The sequence below is a fragment of the Girardinichthys multiradiatus genome, chromosome 19 (assembly GCF_021462225.1).
Source record: "Girardinichthys multiradiatus isolate DD_20200921_A chromosome 19, DD_fGirMul_XY1, whole genome shotgun sequence".
Taxonomy (NCBI): Eukaryota; Metazoa; Chordata; class Actinopteri; order Cyprinodontiformes; family Goodeidae; genus Girardinichthys; species Girardinichthys multiradiatus.
The window spans coordinates 26,394,606-26,417,294 of NC_061811.1; the positions used below are offsets into that span (position 1 = coordinate 26,394,606).

General features: G+C 38.5%; 1 protein-coding gene across 2 annotated transcripts; it reads left to right on the forward strand.

Moving 5' to 3' along the window:
- Positions 1-461: 461 nt before the first annotated feature.
- LOC124884988 (plastin-1-like) lies at positions 462-21,321 on the forward strand. 2 transcript variants are annotated; one of them, XM_047393100.1, is made up of 17 exons: positions 462-1,497; positions 6,705-6,762; positions 7,161-7,234; positions 10,679-10,839; positions 10,918-11,047; positions 12,524-12,656; positions 13,305-13,386; positions 14,951-15,116; positions 15,658-15,800; positions 15,881-15,976; positions 16,065-16,257; positions 16,475-16,553; positions 18,753-18,867; positions 18,968-19,101; positions 19,222-19,345; positions 20,547-20,680; positions 20,766-21,321. In XM_047393100.1, the coding sequence occupies exons 3-17, from the start codon at positions 7,168-7,170 to the stop codon at positions 20,902-20,904; spliced, it is 1,896 nt and encodes a 631-aa protein (XP_047249056.1). In that variant the 5' UTR covers positions 462-1,497; positions 6,705-6,762; positions 7,161-7,167; the 3' UTR covers positions 20,905-21,321. The 2 variants fall into 2 exon arrangements, with proteins under 2 accessions (XP_047249056.1, XP_047249055.1); XM_047393099.1 differs by lacking the exon at positions 462-1,497 and having other exon boundaries at positions 6,713-6,867.
- The last annotated feature ends 1,368 nt before the right edge of the window (positions 21,322-22,689 follow it).

The window sequence follows — 22,689 nt, forward strand, 5'->3', positions numbered from 1 at the left end:
AATCTACATTGCTAGTTGTGATTAAATCATTAATATAACCGCAGTGTTATTCAGTCGGCAATCAGTTTTTAAAAAATGAATGAAGATGTCACCAATGTTAAAGTGTTCCAGACCTGTCTCCTAAAGAGGATTCTTTTGATGCACAGATATCAAATCATTGGAGTTGGTGTCTCTTCTTCTCTTCTGCATGCTCATGAGGCAGTTTTGCTACTTGATTCAGGTGTGTTTGACCAGGGACACTTTGGAAAGTTGCAGGATACTGGCCATTGAGGACTGTGGTTTGACACCCCTGATTTAAGGGACTGGCTGCCAACAGTACAAGCAGGCAGGTGTTAGTGTTTCTGCACAGACAGTGAAACAAAAGCATCTGGATGCTGATCTGGTATCAGCATCTGGTATCAGGCACAGCAAAGTAGCCACTTCTCTCCAAGAACATCCAGAAAAGACTGTCTCTCTGCAGGAAATACCAGGATTGGACTGGAAAGGACTTATAATAATAATAATCTTCTCAGATGAAACACTTGTTTTATGGGGTTTTCGCGTTTCCAAGGGAATGGGTTTACTCACAGTTTAGCTTAAAACACTGTTCTGAATGCGTATGAGCTCAAAACATCCTTAAAAGTCTCATAAATCCAGGAGTAATTTAGTGATCAATTTGTTTTTACTAAAAACACTGCAGATCCTAATACCATTAAGAACCTATCAACGCTTTGTATAAACCTGACATATTTCTCATTAAAACCCATTCAAGATTTTAAAACATTTATCATTGAACCTTACTATGCTGTACAAACATGTGGCAAAAAGATTTAACATTACTGTAAAGTGTATGAAAAACCGATTTTCTGTTAATCTCTCAGCTTTTGCCCACAACTGTACAGTGTTTGTGGTGTTCTGTATTTTCCTCCACATGTGGTCTTAGGTGTGATGAATAATTCAGGAGGCTTATGAGAAGTCTTAACAACTAAGAACTGATCCAGGTTCATGACAAGTAACCAGAAATGCACTTTGCACATAAACAGACTGAAGGGTAGCTTACCTGAGATCAGCGATGAGGATGGGGAGGTAACTGGAGAGCACTTTGGAGTCATGGAGAGAAACAAGGCTGCTCAGGTTTCAGAGGAACAAAAGAGCTGAGGGGAACAAGGAAGATGCAGTCTTTGCTCAGTGTGAAGGGTTAAAATAGGTATAAGTTTTAAATCAACTTATTTAATCTGCTGCTTTAAGCAAGATGGAAGATTCTGCCAGGACTTGTGTAATGATTGTGTGTTTTCCAGCTGAGGTGAAAAGATTGGTTAACAAGTAAACACAGAGAACAAGGAGAAACACTAGAACTGAGGGGAAAGGGTTAATGGCATTTTAAAAGTATTTAAAAGGAGAGGCAAGAAGTAGATGAAGGAAAAAAAGAGAACCAAAACTATTCCTCAGCAAGCTGATTTCTTCTCTGGACCGGCCTACCGTGGACTCTCTACCCTTTCAGCCTGCCTGGGATTGGATGTAAGCTCTTTACTCAGATTCTTCTTTCCCACTTCATACACTAACTGTGATGAACCTTGTTGCATAATGTAATGGTGACTATAGCTACAGAAAACCTATAGGCATTAAGATCTATACTTTAAGATTTATGTTATAGAAATGGGGCTAACCCTCCTAAGATTTAGCAAATAAGTGACCATATAAGTGACACATCTTTGCTTTAGCAAAGCTGTGTAAAAGTTGGTCAAAGGAGGTCGTAAGAGGAAAGGGATGCAAGAAAGCAGACATGAAAACATCATAATTGAAATTTAATAGCAGTATATTACACTGTTTTGTCTTTACAATGACAACATTGTTTCATAATCTGAGCCTCACATGGTCTGCAGAGCTTACTTTGTTCACCTGCAGCAGGAGGTGTGGTAGATCCTTATGACTAAAGCCAATGTGATCTGATCATGGGTTGGAAGCCACATGAGCCAAGATTATTGGGCTAGCAAGGCGATTGTTTAAGTTAAGTCTAGGCTGACTGGAATCAACTGGAGGGTTAGGGCTTCATGCTATCGTAATCTGACCATATTTCAAAATGTGCTGTTGATCTAATTAATATTTCAGTGAAGGAATCTGCCTTGGAAATGAATGGGGCAAGGTTTTTTCATAAAGAAGTGTTTTTAGAAGTAAGGAAGGCCATTAAAAGAGAGGCACTATCAGGATTACATTTACCTATGAACAAAACGTAGATGTGACATTTTTGCTTTAATAAGAAGCATGAAGTTTTTCCCTCCCCGACTAAAAATTGCTCATTCTTTTCAGAAGGCTGTGATTATAAGGTGAGGAAAATATGTTCTTGTTTGCAGTTCTGATTTAACCTCCTGAAAACATACAGTACAGACCAAAGGTTTGGACACACCTTCTCGTTCAAAGAGTTGTCTTTATTTTCATGACTATGAATATTGTAGCTTCACACTGAAGGCATCAAAACTATGAATTAACACATGTGGAATTATATACTGAACAAAAAAATGTGAAACAACTGAAAATATGTCTTATATTCTAGGTTCTTCAAAGTAGCCACCTTTTGCTTTGATTACTGCTCCACACACTTGGTATTCTGTTGATGAGCTTCAAGAGGTAGTCACCTGAAATGGTTTTCACTTCACAGGTGTGCCCTATCAGGTTTAATAAGTGGGATTTCAAGCCTTATAAATGGGGTTGGGACCATCAGTTGTGTTGTCCAGGTGGTGGATACAGTACACAGCTGATAGTCCTACTGAATAGACTGTTAGAATTTGTATTGTGGCAAGAAAAAAAGCAGCTAAGTAAAGAAAAACGAGTGGCCATCATTACTTTAAGAAATGAAGGTCAGTCAGTCCGAACAATTGGGAAAACTTTGAAAGTGTCCCCAAGTACAGTCGCAAAAACCATCAAGCGCTACAAAGAAACCGGCTCACATGAGGACCGCCCCAGGAAAGGAAGACCAAGAGTCACCTCTGCTGCGGACGATAAGTTCATCCGAGTCACCAGCCTCAGAAATTGCAGGTTAACAGCAGCTCAGATTAGAGGACAGGTCAATGCCACACAGAGTTCTAGCAGCAGACACATCTCTAGAACAGCTGTTAAGAGGAGACTGTGTGAATCAGTCCTTCATGGTAAAATAGCTGCTAGGAAACCACTGCTGAGGACAGGCAACATGCAGAAGAGACTTGTTTGGGCTAAAGAACACAAAGAATGGACATTAGACCAGTGGAAATCTGTGCTTTGATCTGATGAGTCCAAGTTTGAAATCTTTGGTTCCAACCACCGTGTCGCAGAAGAGGTGAACGGATGGACTCTACATGCCTGGTTCCAACCGTGAAGCATGGAGGAGGAGGTGTGATGGTGTGGGGGTGCTTTGCTGGTGACACTGTTGGGGATTTATTCAAAATTGAAGGCATACTGAACCAGCATGGCTACCACAGCATTTTGCAGCGGCATGCTATTCCATCCAGTTTGCGTTTAGTTGGACCATCATTTATTTTTCAACAGGACAATGACCCCAAACACACCTCCAGGCTGTGTAAGGGCTATTTGACCAAGAAGGAGAGTGATGGGGTGCTGCGCCAGATGACCTGGCCTCCACAGTCACTGGACCTGAACCCAATCGAGATGGTTTGGGGTGAGCTGGACCGCAGAGTAAAGGCAAAAGGGCCAACAAGTGCTAAGCATCTCTGGGAACTCCTTCAAGACTGTTGGAAAACCATTTCAGGTGACTACCTCTTGAAGCTCATCAACAGAATGCCAAGAGTGTGCGGAGCAGTAATCAAAGCAAAAGGTGGCTACTTTGAAGAACCCAGAATACAGGTCCTTCTCAAAATATTAGCATATTATGATAAAGTTCATTATTTTCCATAATGTAATGATGAAAATTTAACATTCATATATTTTAGATTCATTGCACACTAACTGAAATATTTCAGGTCTTTTATTGTCTTAATACGGATGATTTTGGCATACAGCTCATGAAAACCCAAAATTCCTATCTCACAAAATTAGCATATTTCATCCGACCAATAAAAGAAAAGTGTTTTTAATACAAAAAACATCAACCTTCAAATAATCATGTACAGTTATGCACTCAATACTTGGTCAGGAATCCTTTTGCAGAAATGACTGCTTCAATGCGGCGTGGCATGGAGGCAATCAGCCTGTGGCACTGCTGAGGTCTTATGGAGGCCCAGGATGCTTCGATAGCGGCCTTTAGCTCATCCAGAGTGTTGGGTCTTGAGTCTCTCAACGTTTTCTTCACAATATCCCACAGATTCTCTATGGGGTTCAGGTCAGGAGAGTTGGCAGGCCAATTGAGCACAGTGATACCATGGTCAGTAAACCATTTACCAGTGGTTTTGGCACTGTGAGCAGGTGCCAGGTCGTGCTGAAAAATGAAATCTTCATCTCCATAAAGCTTTTCAGCAGATGGAAGCATGAAGTGCTCCAAAATCTCCTGATAGCTAGCTGCATTGACCCTGCCCTTGATAAAACACAGTGGACCAACACCAGCAGCTGACACGGCACCCCGGACCATCACTGACTGTGGGTACTTGACACTGGACTTCTGGCATTTTGGCATTTCCTTCTCCCCAGTCTTCCTCCAGACTCTGGCACCTTGATTTCCGAATGACATGCAGAATTTGCTTTCATCCGAAAAAAGTACTTTGGACCACTGAGCAACAGTCCAGTGCTGCTTCTCTGTAGCCCAGGTCAGGCGCTTCTGCTGCTGTTTCTGGTTCAAAAGTGGCTTGACCTGGGGAATGCGGCACCTGTAGCCCATTTCCTGCACACGCCTGTGCACGGTGGCTCTGGATGTTTCTACTCCAGACTCAGTCCACTGCTTCCGCAGGTCCCCCAAGGTCTGGAATCGGCCCTTCTCCACAATCGTCCTCAGGGTCCGGTCACCTCTTCTCGTTGTGCAGCGTTTTCTGCCACACTTTTTCCTTCCCACAGACTTCCCACTGAGGTGCCTTGATACAGCACTCTGGGAACAGCCTATTCGTTCAGAAATGTCTTTCTGTGTCTTACCCTCTTGCTTGAGGGTGTCAATAGTGGCCTTCTGGACAGCAGTCAGGTCGGCAGTCTTACCCATGATTGGGGTTTTGAGTGATGAACCAGGCTGGGAGTTTTAAAGGCCTCAGGAATCTTTTGCAGGTGTTTAGAGTTAACTCGTTGATTCAGATGATTAGGTTCATAGCTCATTTAGAGACCCTTTTAATGATATGCTAATTTTGTGAGATAGGAATTTTGGGTTTTCATGAGCTGTATGCCAAAATCATCCGTATTAAGACAATAAAAGACCTGAAATATTTCAGTTAGTGTACAATGAATCTAAAATATATGAATGTTAAATTTTCATCATGACATGGAAAATAATGAACTTTATCACAATATGCTAATATTTTGAGAAGGACCTGTATAAGACATATTTTCAGTTGTTTCACACTTTTTTGTTCAGTATATAATTCCACATGTGTTAATTCATAGTTTTGATGCCTTCAGTGTGAAGCTACAATATTCATAGTCATGAAAATAAAGAAAACTCTTTGAATGAGAAGGTGTGTCCAAACTTTTGGTCTGTACTGTATATATATATATATATATATATATATATCTTTCTGCATGGAGTTTGCATGTTCTCCCCTTACATGCGTGGGTTCTCACCGGGTACTCCGGCTTCCTCCCACAGTCCAAAGACATGCCTGTTAATTTAATTGGTCACTCTAAATTGCCGTTAGGTGTATGAATGAGTGTGTGCATGGTTGTTTGTGTGTTGCCCTGTGATGGACTGGCGACCTGTCCAGGGTGTACCCTGCCTCTCGCCCATAGACTGCTGGAGATAGGCACCAGCTCCCCCGCGACCCACAATGGAATAAGCGGTAGAAAATGAATGAATATATATATATATATATATATATATATATATATATAAATACATATATATATATATATATATATATATATATATATATATATATATATATATATATATATATATATATATATATATATATATATATATATACAGTTTATAGTCTTTTTAGTTTATCTTATTTTATGTTTCTTTTTTTTTTTCTATAAATTGTTTTACCTGTTGATCCTACAGCATTGATAACACACGTTTGACAATGTTTTGCTCCACCGATGCCCGACCCATAAGACCTACAGTACTGTGCAAAAAGTTTTAGGCAGATGTGAAAACATGCTGTATACAAAGAATGATTTCAAAAATGCAAGTGTTAATCATGTTTTGCCTTCAGCATCAATTCTTTAGGTACACTTGCACAGAGTTTTTGAAGGAATTCAGCTGGTAGGTTGTTCCAAACATCTTGGAGAACTAACCACTGATCTTCTGCAGATGTAGGCTTTCTCACATCCTTCTGTCTCTACATGTAATACCAGACACACTCGATGATGTTGAGATCAGGGCTCTGTGGGGAGCCATACCATCACTTCCAGTAAGTCTTGTTCTTCTTTACACTGAAGATGGTTCTTAATGAATATGGCTGTATGTTGGGTTCACTTACTTAGCAGTTTATAAATTGATAAAAATAAACAGTCTTCATTTTTATTTCTGAAAGCATATTTTGTTTACAGCATTTTTTCACACCTGCCTAAAACGTTTGCAAAGTACTGTATATTACCTTTCATGGATGTCATAATGACATGGTTAAATGTTAACTGTCCAGCTACGCCTGTCCTAGGTCCAGGAAGGCCAAAGGTCCACTGTGAGCCTTCTCCCAGCGGCTCCACCTGGAAAAGGTAATCAGCTGTTATACTTTTCCACAATCCACCTTCTTTTCTGTACCAGAGTGAAGCTGCAGAGCTCTGAAAGACTCAACTTCTGCAGCCAGGCCTTCAAACAAGGTACAAGTCAATATCTCTCCTTCAATTTTTCTTTAGTTTCCTTAAAAAAATCTAAATATGCTAACTTTTGGTGAATGATAAATGTTAATGCTTCAAAAACAGTGCAAAATCCCTGAGGTGTTTCTGTGTGCACATGACCAGCAAATAGTGTAATAGAAATACTTTGTGATTATTTACTCCATTTAAATCTTCTGAATTGCTTTACATCTTCAGTACATTTGTGTGCTGCCTTCGCCAAGAATCAACTCCTTATGCAAAAACGTTGCAAATTTGTATATTGTTTTGTGTTTTAGATAGACAATGGACAATTATACACAAATTTCCAGAGAGGATCTAGAAGAACTCAAAGAGGCCTTCAATAAAATTGGTCAGTGTCTTTCCTTTTTCACTTCCCATTGCCACCACAACCTTGACCTGCAGGTTTATTGCCGGGATTACAGACCAAAGTTAGACTTTTACTGCCCACTGTAAAGCACATAAAAAAAACAACTCTTAATGTTTTTATCGTCTGGGGTGGGGGGGTTAATATGAGTGGTGTGGCTCTATGCCCAGGGTGCCAAGGCCTGAGGGACACCACAGGCAGTTTATAGAAAGAGAAATCGGGGGAAAACTGCTTATCTGCGGGTTTTGCTGGCCGATGAAGCTGAATTTGGTGAATGATTCAAAAAAATGTCTATTTCATTGTTTTTAAGGAAACTGGACTGCGTTTGATCAGCTCAAAATCTAAAATAGACTGACCAAACCCAAACTGGAGTAGGGGATTCTTGGGAATAAAATTTGAGATTTAATTTATTTATTTATTTTACATCAGGACCAATTTAGATCAAGACGAGTGTGATATTCGCATTATATGACCAGTCGTTTTCTTTTTAATTTTGACCTTCGACCTACGAAGGTCTACTGGTGACCAAATGATGGAAAGAAACCAGTCAGGTTTAACATTGGTTTCTATGAATAACGTGTAAAATCAAGATCAAAAACAGGAAGGACTTAACAAAAAGATCAATTATCATGGCTAACTAGCCAAAGTGTTTTGTCCATCCTTGTTGGGATCATTATTAACCAGGAAAAGCAGGACAACCACAGAAAAGTAAAATTAACCAGCAGAATAACATGTCATTGACACTAACATTTTTTCCTTTCTTTTGTTGACAGAATGAAAGATGAGTAGACACATAATCATATAAACACTCTTATCACACCCTCAAATACAACATGATTTTATCAGTTCAACAAAGTAGTTTAACTGCACCCCCAGTCTTTATATTTTGTTCATTTTCTTTCTTAGTGTGTGTTGCCTTGTACCTGTTCCTCTTGAGTTAAGTCTATTGTTGTCTATTGTTTGTTTTAAAAAAATAAATCCCTGAAATGAATGCAGTCATATGTGACAAAGTGAATCCAAGTCTAGGTTAGAGGTTAGAGAATAAAAATGCAGTGTGCTTGATGTTAGCAGGAAGTTTTAGACACAGCAATAAAAAGATTTAGATATGCTGATGTAAGATTTAAGATTATTGTCACGTTCTTTATGTGTCAAGGTGTTCTAGTGGTTAGAGATTAGGGCTCATATTCTAAAAGTCTCTTAGAGTCCTCTCAGAGATCTCCAAACTTAGTCTAAACATTCCTGCCAAAGAGTCTAAACTTTAGAGTGATTCAGTTCGCTGCTGACCACGTTGCTAGGTGCGAAGCTTACTTCTAAGAGCTGTGACTTGTTGCAAAAAAAAAAATGTGCTCCTAGTAATTAATGGAGAGAAATGAACAGATCATAGAATTTAGACTGGATTGAGATATGTGTAAATCATAATGATGAAACTTAGCAAACTTTTGTTACACAGCATCAAAATGTTTGACAGTAGCTCATTTACATGCTCATCATTATTTTGATCTGCTTATTGTTATGTTGACTTGCCATGCTGGTCGTTTTCATACTGCATCTATCTGTTATTACTGTCGACAAACTGTTCAGCATTTTACTGTGATCGCCTTCTTGTACAATGAGGTGTGATTTGGTGAAACCACCGAAACAAAACAGATAAAAAAGGTGGAGAAAACCAGAGTGGACTGAGGAGCAGAGCCTGCTGTTGGCACAGCTGCTGGAGGAGAATAGAGTAGTGTTGAAAGGTAGATTAGGTCCCGGGATCACAAAGAGGCAGACTTGGGAGTACATGGTGGAGCGATGAATGTGTCATTCCCTCTGCTTCAGCACCACCCTGGAATGTGAGCAGCGCTGGTACCTGCTGCCATCTGAAGCTAGGGAGGAGATTGCAGCACCGAAGCGAACTTCTCGGTGTAGATTACCATTTAGGTTAAGACTTCTGACATCATATACAATACACAAAATGCTTATTCACCCCATTTATGTCTCCCTCCTGTGTATACAGTGCTTAGATTATTGTACTTTATCTTGTTTAGAAATTGTATTTATGTATATGTACTTTTACATTTTTCCAAATTTTTATTTTTGAAAGCATTTTGCACTGTATTATATTATGTGTATACACTTTTTGACTGTTTATTTATGGTTCTTCATTATTTTTTCTCTTATTTATTTATCCTTCCTAAAAGTACCTTACTAGAAGTGCACCTTTACCCTGTCCTGCAGCTAAAACTATATAATTTCCCTTACATGGATGATACAGTTAATCGTATTTGTGTATTAATAATTGTATGATTATTACAGATATTTATGAGCTTTTTTTTCTTTGGTGGGTGGATTTCAGCATGACGGAGGCGGTAGGACTTTATTAGTTCAATGTTGTTCATTGTATGGAGAATATCTCTCCTTTCTCTCTGTCTTTCCACCATCTTATTTGCTTAAGACACCCTTAAGGTCACTAAAAGTCCTCCTCACTATTCTTAACATTTTCTCATGTTAGGAGCTCTCTTAAGGCCTACGATGCTTCTTGAAAAACCTTTACCTTACCGAGGGAAAATTCTAAGAAAAGAATTAGAATTATTTAGAATTACAGCAATTCTAAGATTTTCTTAAAATGACGTCACTAGGAGCTACTTTTAGTCTTAGAATTTTCTTTTAATACAGGCCCTGGTCATTGGGTCCAGATGTTATTAATGCACCTTTTGCTATATCATCAAATATTTGTGGTTTCATGTGCTTCTTACCCTAATCCAATAATTTGTTAACACGTGCTCTGGAGGACAAAATCCAAGAAAGGCTTAGACTTTAATTAGATTTGTAGCTACTGCATTGGCTCATATCAAGCAAGTATAAAATGAATTCAGGAGATATTTACTTCCTGGTGATCATTAATCTTTATTAATCTTCATTAATCTTCATAGTTTGGAAGGAAGTTGAGTACTGCATTGTAACACTTCTGATAATTAATTTAGATCTGGTTCTCAAACTGTGAAGCATAAGTTGAGATAGCTGAAGTAGCACCTCTGCCAAGAATCCAGGTTAAATCCCATTGGTGATAAAACAATGACAATGTTTTTCTCTGCATATTGTGTATTCAAGTACCGCAGCAGATGTACAGTACTGTGAATGTGGAGTGACTTGATGATATACATGCCCTTTTAGCTACTAGTAAATTGTTGAACTTACACCTTGTAATTTTTAGACGATACCCAGGAAGTGCAAAATGTTGACATTGTTTTCTGGTGATTCAACATTTTTAATAACAGACTTCTTATAAATGATAAAGCACAGTATAAAGTTGTTTGTACTAGGTGAATATCACCAAACAGAACATTTCTCTTCTTTATAATAGTGTAATTTCTATTTGGAAACTACTATGAAATAATTAGGAAATCATTAATCAAGACCAGTAAACTATTATTCTGTTTCTCTATCCAGATATTGACAAGAGTGGCTATGTGAGTGACTTCGAGCTTCAGGAGCTGTTCAGGGAAGCGAGTCTCCATCTGCCCGGGTACAAAGTGCGAGAGATCATAGAGACCTTTGTCACCGGAGATACAAACAAAGATGAAAAAATCAGCTTTAGTGAATTTGTTGGTGTAAGTCTTGAACTGATGAACCTCTGACGTGTTCCCCCCTAGCCCTAATGTAGAGTAATACAATCTGTTTGTGCTCAGATTTACCAAGAGCTGAAGAGTAAGGAGTTCAGTGAGACGTTCAAAAAGGTCCTCACTAGGAAAGATGGTATCTACTCCTTCGGAGGCACGTCAGGAGTCTCCTGCGAGGGAACACAGCACTCCTATTCTGGTGAGACAAAAGTCATGTACCCTGTCTGAAGGTATGTTTGTGAGGGTACTTCTTTTGGTTGCCTCACCTTTTATGTTGTGAGAACTGACAGTGTAGAGATTTGTGGACATAAAAAAAAAAAAAAAAGTGATGTTGGTGCATGTTGCTGTGTGCTGTGGTGTGTTACTGATATTGCTGATATAATTCATCGTGAGTAAAAGGCAAAAAAATCATACTTCTTGAAGCTTTACACATTTTTCCACTTTACAACACGTTACAAGCTTCATTGTGTTTCATTCAGATTTTATTTGATGGATCAAAATAAAGGACATAAATGGATGAAAGTAAATAATGCATGACTTGCACAGTTAATACATATTAACTGTCAAATAATTGGTGTGCATTTTTGTTTAGCACCCATTTACTGAGATACCCTGCGCCAAACCCACTGCAATCATGTGTGTCAGGAGATATGCAAAACACTATATGTGATGGAAAACTAACACAGCACACCCATAGTGTAACTTGGTGGTGGCAGCATCATGCTGTGGGGATGGCTTTCTTCACCAAGGAAAGAGAAGCTGGTCAGAGTTGATGGGAAGATAGATGGAGCTAAATAGAGGGGAATACAAGGACAAAGCCTATTATGGGATGAAAAGATTTAAGACTAGGTCTGAGATTCACCTTCCAGCAAGACAATGACCATAAAGATGTAACTAGAGCTGCAAGGGAATAGTTTAGATCAAAGCATAATAATTTGTTAGAATGGTCCAGTCAAAGTCCAGACCTAATTCAATTTAGGATCAGTGGCAAGACTTAAAAATTGATGTTCATAGGCTCTCTCCATTCAATCTGACTGAGCTGAAGCTATTTAACTAAGAGGAATGTGCCAAAACCTTTGTAAATATATAGGCAAAGCTGGTAGAGACATACCCCAAAAAACCCCACAGCTGTAGTTATAGCAAAAGGTGGTCCTACAATCCTAGTTTGTCGAACAGCCACAGTATGTGTCTGATTTTTGAGGTTTAATTAGACCTACAAATGCCCATTCATTACAGATGTTAAAACCATCAGTGTATAAAGGTTGTGCTAGCCCTGTAGCGTGACCATGGTGTCATTATTGCGTGAGACACTTAAACATGGTAAATAAATATTTTCATTCTTTTTAATATCCATGTCTGAAAACAAGATTCCAGCAACAGACTGAAACCAATAGTGACTCCAAAAAGCATGCAACCCCTGCATATTATACATGTTTTTGTGTTTTTTTTTTACTGTCTTTTCCCTTTTGGTCATCTGTAATGTTTGATTTTGGGGTTCGATTTGATTAATTTTAATAACTGGCACAGGCCAAATCACTGGATTACCTAGAACTTGCTGTGTCCTTTCTTTTTGCTGTGACAGTACCAGGCCAAAACTACTCTTTTGTAGACAGAATTGGTGACTGTTTAAAATTTCCACCTGAGGATCTTGTCCTAAAGTCCATGTTTGTTTCAGATGAGGAGAAAGTAGCTTTTGCTAGATGGATCAACAAAGCTTTGGAAAAAGATCCTGACTGCCACCATCTGCTGCCCGTGAACCCAAACGATGAGAACCTTTTTGCCTCACTCCGAGATGGCATCGTGTTATGGTACCACACACACATACACCTGTGCCAATGCACATAAACCTACTAACACCTTAGAATATGTATATGTTTCACCAAAATAAAGTTGAAGTTATTATGACTTAAGTTTGAAGATACTCATCACAAACAGTCTGAATGAACACTTGTTTATTGTTTTTGTTTTTGTTTGTTTGTGTGAAAAATCTTTTTGTTAAACTACATGTAAGTGTGTAATGAATCATGCTACAGCAGGTTTTACACCTTGTCAACTAATTGGCTTTGGCGTAATTCTTACCTCAGTGGATTACTCTGTAAATTTTTATATATGTTTTATAAAAGAGCTAAAAATGCTTGGAGAAAGTGGTATTTTGAGCTGAAATCTTTCTAGTATACAAGAGCTCAATGGGTTTAAATAAAATAATGGGTCAGACAGTGTTTTATGTTGCTGCAAAGGTTGCAGGAGGCTCAGGCGGATAACATATTATATTGCTTTATAGCAGTTCATGCAACTTCAAAGCTCATTTACATTCAGCATAATTGTCTTTACTACATAATGGACTTTTGCACGGGCAAAGGTACTTCAGAAAGGGGACACGGCTGCAAAATTCGGCTCAATGCCTTTGCTAAGCTTCCCCTCTGCCCAAGTCTCATCCTGCTTTTTCTTTCTTTCAGTAAGCTCATCAATCTGTCCCAGCCTGACACGATTGATGAAAGAGTCATCAACACAAAGAAACTTACCACCTTCACAATGAGGGTGAGTAGATTTTTACAAGATTTAAAAATCCAGACACTCAAACACTGCATGTCAAATCCCACAACGATTATGAGCACAGAAAAAGATAGGCATATAAGTCATTAGTACCACATTTTACACTATGTCGTTAATATATTTACTGATAGGAGTTTGAAGATAAGATGCGTAGTAAATATTTTAGCTGGTGAAACACAGACGGAGACACCAGATTGCATAATTGTTGCAATCTGGTTTCACAAAATACATTAATCTAAAAGCTATTTTATGACCTAAATCTTTCTCCGTTGTATACAACGGCATTAAGAACTGACATACAAAAACAGCAAATTTATGACTGAATCCACTCTATAGCATTGCTGGTAGCCAAACACGTTGCTTTTCAATAAAGACATGCTTTATGTTCACATTAATTCATTATAATTAGGACAAATATTTGTTTATAATATTTATGCGAAGCTAAGGTAATGCAATCTTACAAGTTTCAATCTAAACATTTAAAATCTTCAGATGCATCTGCATCAGTCCTCTTTTAGCACTTCCAAACAGACAGTGTTTTATAAACTACACTGCAAAAACACTTAAATGCTTCTGGTTTAGAGCCGACCTGTTCAAATCCAAGCTAGCTAGCATCTATCCAGGTTTAGACCATCCATGTGACAGGTGTGGAAGATGATCTGAGGGAGTGTGTCACAGATTAAACAGTTAAACAACCCCATTAGTGTAATTGTTCTGACCACAGCTTATAAAGGCCCACTTATGCTTACAGTTAAATACGCAGATGCAAATACACTAAAGTTTTCTGTCTGTCTTCTGTGTTAAGTCTTAATGTGGATTTTAGTCCGTCCACAGGGAGTTTATTAATGCGTACCCAAACGGAGCAATACCACTGATAATTGCCGGGGCAGTGTGGCCCAGTATAGTGATCAGCAAAAATAATGAAGAAGAAGACAATGACAGAAATAGTGGAAGTTCTCCATTTACACGACACAATGTATTTAATGGCCAGAAAGTCCACCTCCGTCTAATTTGATGTCTTTTTCCAAGAATGTCCATTGATCAAGATTTCCTACTCATTTGCATTGTTTGCTGTTTGCCTCACAATTTGTGAGCTAACTCAAAACTGCCTTCTAGTTGGCTATATTGGAAAAGAGTTGTTGCTCAATTCAGTCAGAGTGAGGAGACCTGGGATCCCTGCTTGACATATTTTTCCAAATCTACAACTTAAAGATGCACTGTCTAAACTATAGTTAGATCTGTTTCAAAAACCATCTAGATTTAACTTTGGAACTGCCTTCCTCCAAACAGGAAGTTACTTTTTTGTGTTATTTGTGACTTTATCTTTCTTCATTTTGCATTTTTAAAAACCATTGTCGTCATGAGATTTTCTTTTTCATTCGATTTTTCTCAAATGTGAATATGAAACTATATCAATTCAAAGGCCAAGTGTGTTTTAAACTTTTTTGTTTTCGTTCATTTAGGTGATAAATATAACTACCTTTTTAAACCGTTTATGATTTCCTTCAATACAACAAACATGTTTATATGTTTTCATGTGCATTCTTAGGAAAATATTGTTTTGGCCATGAATTCAGCCTCAGCAATTGGCTGCACTGTGGTGAGCATTGATGCCCATGACCTGATGGTTGGGAAACCCCACCTGGTCCTGGGACTGCTCTGGCAGATTATCAAGGTTGGCCTCTTTGCTGATATAGAAATCACCCGAAACGAAGGTCAGCATACATACACTCATTTACTACATCTGAAATGCAAAATGTCACCCAAATAATATCAATTTGTGTAAATGTAAAGCAAAGATTCTTGGTTTTGTTTCATAACCTTCTTCATCCCACTGCAGGGTAGTCCACATTGTATTAATGTAAATTATTTATAGAACATTTCCAGGAAGTTGTGCTAAAGGTTACTGTTGTGCTGACTGCTACAGTAGAGGAACAATTAAACTCTCGCTAGATTATTGGCACTGATAACAAAAGCAATGATGCAACTTTTTTATTTTCACTTTTCAAAATACTTTTTTATATTTCTTTATAACTTAAAGCAATACTCCTTCCTCAGTTGGAAAACTGTCCCTTCAGTTCCCTGAAGAAGCAACTCATTCCAAGTTTAAAGGACTTCCACAACAATTATTTTCCATTTCCTTTTTAAATATATGAGTTTCCTTTATGACAAAGTGAGGCTTCTTGCCATGAAACTGGAAAAGTTGGGCTTGTTTTCCCATTTCTCCTTAAAAATGTCAGTCCTGTTTGTCTCCAGGCTTAATTTCCCTTCTGCTGGAAGGTGAAGAGCTGGACCATCTGGTATCTCTGTCTCCTGAGGAGCTGCTTCTACGTTGGGTCAACTATCACCTAATCAATGCAGGAACAGAAACAATCAGCAACTTCAGTGCTGATATTAAGGTGCTTAGTAGAACATACACAGTTTCAGTCAGAAAAATACTCATAGTCGTGTAACAATGTTTTATTCTTTGCCTTTGAAGGACTCGAGGGCCTACTTCCACCTGTTGGACCAGATTTCCCCTCAAGATGAAGATGAATTCCACATGGGGATCAAAATCAACATGGCTGGCCTCAGTGTAAGTCGGTTTGCTTCAATGAAATGTGTATATATCCTAACATTGAGTGCTCCCATTAAAGTACATATGTATGTATGCAAATATGAAGGAGCGGGATTTGGAGCGAAGGGCTGAGCTGATGCTGCAGGAGGCGGCCAAGTTAGACTGCCGGCAGTTTGTTTCTCCTCGCGACGTCACGTCTGGAAACAGCAAACTCAACTTGGCCTTTGTGGCCAACTTGTTTAACATGCATCCTGGTCTGCAGAAGACTATGATTAACCTGGAAGGGGAACATATTGAGGGTGAGAGACATTTTTAAATGAACAGAAAACTAGAACTCAGTCAGAAAGCAGGCTACTAAGACTTGTTTAGAAGAATCATTATGTCAGTAACACCAGTCAAAGACCATCAACATGACTGTTTGTGACGTGGCAGCTGTTTGAAAATGTTTAGTGTGTGAAGAGTGAGGCATATGGCAGTCATGGACAATGATAACCTGTATTATGTATGTCTTGCCAGTGGAAACCAGAGAAGAGAAAACATTTCGCAACTGGATGAACTCTCTGGGTGTCTCTCCATGTGTAAACCATCTTTACCGGTAAGTCATCAGGTGTACATGAGGGTAATTTTTCTTATCTAAGGAGGATATGGATACTCACATTCCTCCAGATGGTGAATATGTAAATGAACTGTTTTGCAGGAAGTAATGGAAGCATAGGCAAAGAAATGCAGAACATTTGTTATATACTGTAGGACCAAGGTTTCAGATTGGTGAGACACAGCTCCTTGCTAAATTATTCATATTTGTATCATAATTGTGAAGCATATTTACTTCTCGTTTTAATCTTTTTTTTTTTACAACTAAAAATCAAAAATGTTTGGTAAGCATTTTTATTCTTCCCCACTGGGTCAATAGTTCATAGAACCTTTTTTGCTCCAATTACAGTTACAAGTCTTCTAGATTATAGCTCTACCAGCTTTGCACATATAGTATGGAGACTTAAGATTTGTGCTCACTCTTCTTTGCAAAATATCTCAAGCTTGGTCAAACTGAATGTAGAGTATCTGTGATCAGCGTTTTTAAGTCTTCTTGGTATCATTTCTATTGGATTTAGGTCTGGACTGCAGATTCGACAAGTACATAACAAATAGTTTTGAGAGATTTTGTTACCTGAGCTGCAGATCGCTGCAGATCTCTGCAGCTGCACAAGAAGCCTATTGGCTGCTGTTTTGATTAATAGGTCAGGGGTCAGCAACCTTAACAAGTCAGTCATGGCCTCTCTCCTAGTTATCAAAACCTACATAACCCTTCAATAAAAGATTGCATATACATTTTTATGCATACCTACTACTTCAGTATAAAATGTGTTTGTTTTACAATTCATACAAAGAACCACAAATTTATAGGTTTTAGAAAAAAAGAAAATAGCATTTTACAAGATAAGAGTGAAAAAGTGTTCTTGAATTAAAAATTCCTAATTACCATTGTAAGTGAAAAAAAGCACATAGCTCGCAACCTATTGTAAATCATTCATTATACCATTAGTGCTGTTCTGCTGTGAATATATTGCAGATATAGCATTAAAACACATGGAATAAGAGCAATTTTTAATTACCTGCAATCACCTGAAGCAACTCAGTTTCTTATCGCTTTTGACCAAAGTTTTGAAAAGCATTTTTGAAGGACCTTCAGAGCAACATGCTGCTCGAGGGCCAGAGGTTGTAGACCTTTGGTTAAGGTCAAGGGTCTGCAACCTGTGCAAGTGGTTCTTTGGACCTTCCACAATGGGTCTTAATAACTGTGGCTAAAAATGATTTTAAAACCAACTAGTGTTTATATATATATATACAGTATATATATATATATATATGTCCATAGTGCATCGTGGGGGAGCTGGTGCCTATCTCCAGCAGTCTATGGGCAGGAGGCAGGGTCACCCTGGACAGGTCACCAGTCCATCACAGGGCAACACACAAACAACCATGCACACACTCATTTAGAGTGACCAATTAACCTAACAGGCATGTCTTTGGACTGTGGGAGGAAGCCAGAGTAACCGGTGAGAACCCACACATGCACGGGGATAACATGCAAACTCCATGCAGAAAGACCTCCGGCTGGGAAATGAACCCAGGATCTTCTTGCTGCAAGGCAACAGTGCTACCAACTGTGCCACCGTGCAGCCCTGGTGGCACAGTTGGTAGCACTGTTGCCTTGCAGCAAGAAGGTCCTGGGTTTGATTCCCAGCCTGGGGTCTTTCTGCATGGAGTTTGCATGTTCTCCCCATGCATGCGTGGGTTCTCACCAGGTACTCTGGCTTCCTCCCACAGTCCAAAGACATGCCTATTAGGTTAATTGGAAAGTCTAAATTGCCCTTAGGTGAATGAGTGTGTGCATGGTTGTTTGTGTGTTGCCCTGTGATGGACTGGTGACCTGTCCAGGGTGTACCCTGCCTCTCGCCCATAGACTGCTGGAGATAGGCACCAGCTCCCCCGTGACCCACTATGGATAAGCGGTAGAAAATGACTGACTGACTATATATATATATATATATATAATTACAAATGCAGGGTTTATTTAGCTGCCCTTTTGGGATGTAGACTGATTTACATGGACTGTCATGTATTGGTAGGTTTCCAGCTCTGCCAGCCATGATTTATTATTTATATGATGAACTGAGCAGTTCTCTTCTGAACACAGATGGATTTGCTAGATGAAAACAACTTTAACCCTTTAGTAACATTCCGATGCTTTTTATGTTAATATCCATTATTATCTATATCCTCATTTTAACAGGGACCTTTGTGATGGCTTGGTGATTTTGCAGCTTCTAGAAAAAGTCAGCGTGACAGTGAACTGGAAGATAGTCAACAATCCTCCTTATCCTCAACTGGGGGGAAATATGAAGAAGGTGCCATACGCAAACACAGCAAAAATACATTACTTGTGAGCACAAGTACATTTGTGGGTTTAATACAAGGCAGGCTAATTGTTTTCATTATGTGTTCTAGCTGGAGAATTGTAACCTCGCTGTAAAGTTGAGCAGAGATGAAGCTAACTTCTCTCTGGTCGGAGTCGGAGGAGAAAACCTAAACGAGGGGAGTCGCACACACACCCTGGCTCTGGTCTGGCAGCTGATGAGAAGGTAGTCGCTCCTGAATCCTGAAAGTGTTGCTTTTTGCGCTTTAGTTTTTGGGTTAAATGTGTGGTCCACATAGCTGCTCTTTTGCAATCTCAGTTATCTTTTTTGCTTGTCCTCCTTCAGGTACTCTGTTCTGGTTCTGTCCAATCTGGGCCACGGAGAGAAAGTTGTGGATCAGTTTATCCTGAACTGGGTCAATGCCACCCTGAAGGAGAAACGAAAGAACACACAGATCAGCAGCTTTAAGGTGGGTGTGACAAGATCTTCTGCTTAAATACATTGGCTCACAAAAGTGTACAAAACACTGTTAAAAGACATGTTTTTTTGTAATATAAAGCATGCGACCATGATATTTGGCATAATTATTGCAGAACTCTGATCCTGTTCAATTCAACTGAGAACCAAATACATGGTCCAGTAACCTGGTTGTAAATGTGTGGACACCTTATGTCTTGTCTATTTGTCTTTCTACCTGCGCAGTAAAAAAAAGTCACCAATATTTTGAGAAAGGATGGAACAACTGGAATTCACAAATGTTCAGTGACTAAAATATATGAAACAACAAGTCAAACTGGTCAGTGAAGCTGTAATTACATCTGCAGTTACTTTAATATTTGTATATACTTTGTATTTTATCAATAATCTATTTGTTTTATTTCTTATAAGCTTAGACAGGAGATGTAATTAGCTTTGGCTAGATACCTGTAGGCATAACATCTGCTTTGTATCATACATATGAAGCAATTTTTCCTGCATCCGTCCATGTTTAAAGAAAAAAGGCCGAAGTCAACATTGATCATCCAGGTGCATGTGGCAAAAAATCTTCTGTTTTCTTAATCTGTCTGGATTAAACAGTAGGGCTGTTCAACACAAGCCTTTTCCTTCAAACAGGCTGAGTCTAAAGTCTTCTTAAACTTTGTGAGCGAATGTCTGATGAAATCAAGCTGATCATTGGGCTGCAGTTCTAAAAGGTCAATAAGAAGGTGGCAGCTTCATGCTGTGCGAAGGCCTTTCCTCAGACGGAACTGGGATTTTTGTTGGGGTGGCTTAAAGTATGAATAGATCCACATGCCGATCCAGAAATGTCCTCACAGTAGAATAGATTTGGAAAGCTTTTGCGAGGTAGAGCTGGCGAACATTATTAGGACAAGATGTGGGATGCTGACAGGCTCCTACCAAAGAAAACTGAAAACTAAAATTAAATCCAAAGGTGCTATGACAAAATAAGTTTTTTAAAGGGTTCACATCCATGCAACTAGGTTATTGTACCCTTTTTTTATACATTTATTGTCTTTTGTTTTTCAACTTTTAAACTGGATTTGGAAAATATCTGAAACAATTTATCATGGTCTGGTTTGTTTTACATCACAAAAATCTGGCATTTTGACTAGGTAGTGTACACGTTTGATGGCCACTGGAAATTAAAAGCTGTTTTATGTTCTGCGCAGGACAAACTAATCAGCACCAGTTTGCCAGTGATTGACCTGATTGACGCCATCGCCCCTAGCATGGTCAAGTGGGACATGGTAAAGACAGGAGAAAACGGAGTCCTGAAGAATGATGAGAAACTCAATAATGCCAAGTAAAGACAGCAATACTTTGCATCTCTTAGTTTATTTCCTGTCCTCTCATTTCCTGACTTGTTTTCCTTCCCTTTTTGCTCCCAGGTATGCAATCTCATTGGCCCGAAAGATCGGCGCTCGTGTCTACGCCCTGCCCGATGACCTGGTGGAGGTAAAACATAAAATGGTGATGACGGTGTTTGCCTGCCTCATGGGACACGACTTGAAAAGAAGCAAACGCTAAACAGAAAACCAGGATTTTAAAAAAAAATAAACATAAAGTAGCATTTTTTTCATTGTCACTTTTTTTTCTTGGAGCTGCAAGTTTGCTACAATCACCAGGCAGAACAAATCTATTGGCCATTCTTTGTTTTCCTTCCTCATAGCTTTAAGGATTAAGCATTTGGATTAATTTCCTGTTTGTAAAGCTGCTGCATTGGTTTATCTATGATTTATACATTTTTTTTAACACTTATTTGCTTAATACATATTAAGACATTCCTATTATACAGTATTCACTTCCTCTGCAATTTAAGATGAACCACACAGTAAAACAGAATCACACAAATGCCTTCTTGTAAAGCCCATTAATGTTGTGCATTGAATATTGCTGTTGAATTGCTGTAGATGACAACTATTAAATTTAGAAGTTCAAAATTTGTATGTGTTTGTTGTCTTTGTACATATTGTTTTAAAGGTTTAAATGGGCCACATGATAGAGCTGACTGATTTATAAATATGCACCTTGTTAAGCCAAGTAAACATCTATAAACCACATACAGCATCTCTGTAGGCTTTTAAGGATAAAAGATATTGCAGGGATTAAAGTGATTGCAGCAAACCCATTTAGTGTTAGTTTTTGGACAAAAACATTTTATTGCTAAAATAAAAAAGATTTATTGTACCCACTGAATGATTCAACATCCTTTTAGATTGTTTAAACTAAGAAAACATAATTCAAAACTAAGCATAAAGCTGATACAAAAAATACTTTTATTCTAAAGCTTGGTATTTTTAGAATGTTTTTCAGATTTCGCTTGTATACACCAAATACATCCTACATCATTGCTGTCATACTATTCAAACCGGAATACTACATGAAGGCCCAAGTAATGACACCACCGCTATCATGTTTTACTGTTGTGATATTTTTTATCTTGCTAGGGTAAAATGCATTTCCTTTAAACATTTCCAAACAGTTCTCTGTTCCAACCACATAGGCTTTAACAAACTACAGAAAGACCGATTTTATTTTCATCCTTGCAGCCTTGTGCATCGCTTTGTTGTTGAGGCTTTTCTTATTGGTGGAACCATGTACAATAATATTAACTAGAGCTATGTTTCTGAACATGTGGTAGAAGAACCATTAGTGGTATTTATTGAGCTGTACTCAGAAGACATTGTGCTATTGTCTACAGAGGGGAAATGCAGTGGAGAATATTTGGAGAACTCCAAGGAACTGAAGCGGCCAAGAACCAAAAACAAGTGCTCGTGGCATCTTACATTTCCCTTGAAAGTTGGAACTTGGTACTGGGAATGACATCAAAGCCAACTTAACTGTGATCCCATGATCTAGGTGTGAGTTGGAAAACCAGCAGGGTTTTCCAGTTAATATTTTTGGTGATCGAGCTAACTACTATTTTAAACTTATGCGATATAAACTTAGATTGTATTCCTTTTTATTTTAGATTTTCCAAAACTGTAGAGACATGTAGGGGAGGTTGTATAGTTCTATGTCTTTTTTTTGTTCTTTGATAGTTTTTCTGCTTTGACTTGTGAATTGTTCCCTCTAAGATTTCAGAAATTTGGTGATTTTTATCAAGCTAGATAACTTTCTTGGACACAAAGAGGTTATGCCGCCTCACTCCCATTGGCTAAAACCATCTGACTCTAATTTCACATAAGTTTCTGCTATGAAATTGGTAAATTAATACCCAGTGAATAAAAATAATACCTGTCTCTTTCTATACATTTGTTCATTTCTCTTCATTATAAACTTTTAAATATGAACATGCAAAAGTAGATTTTC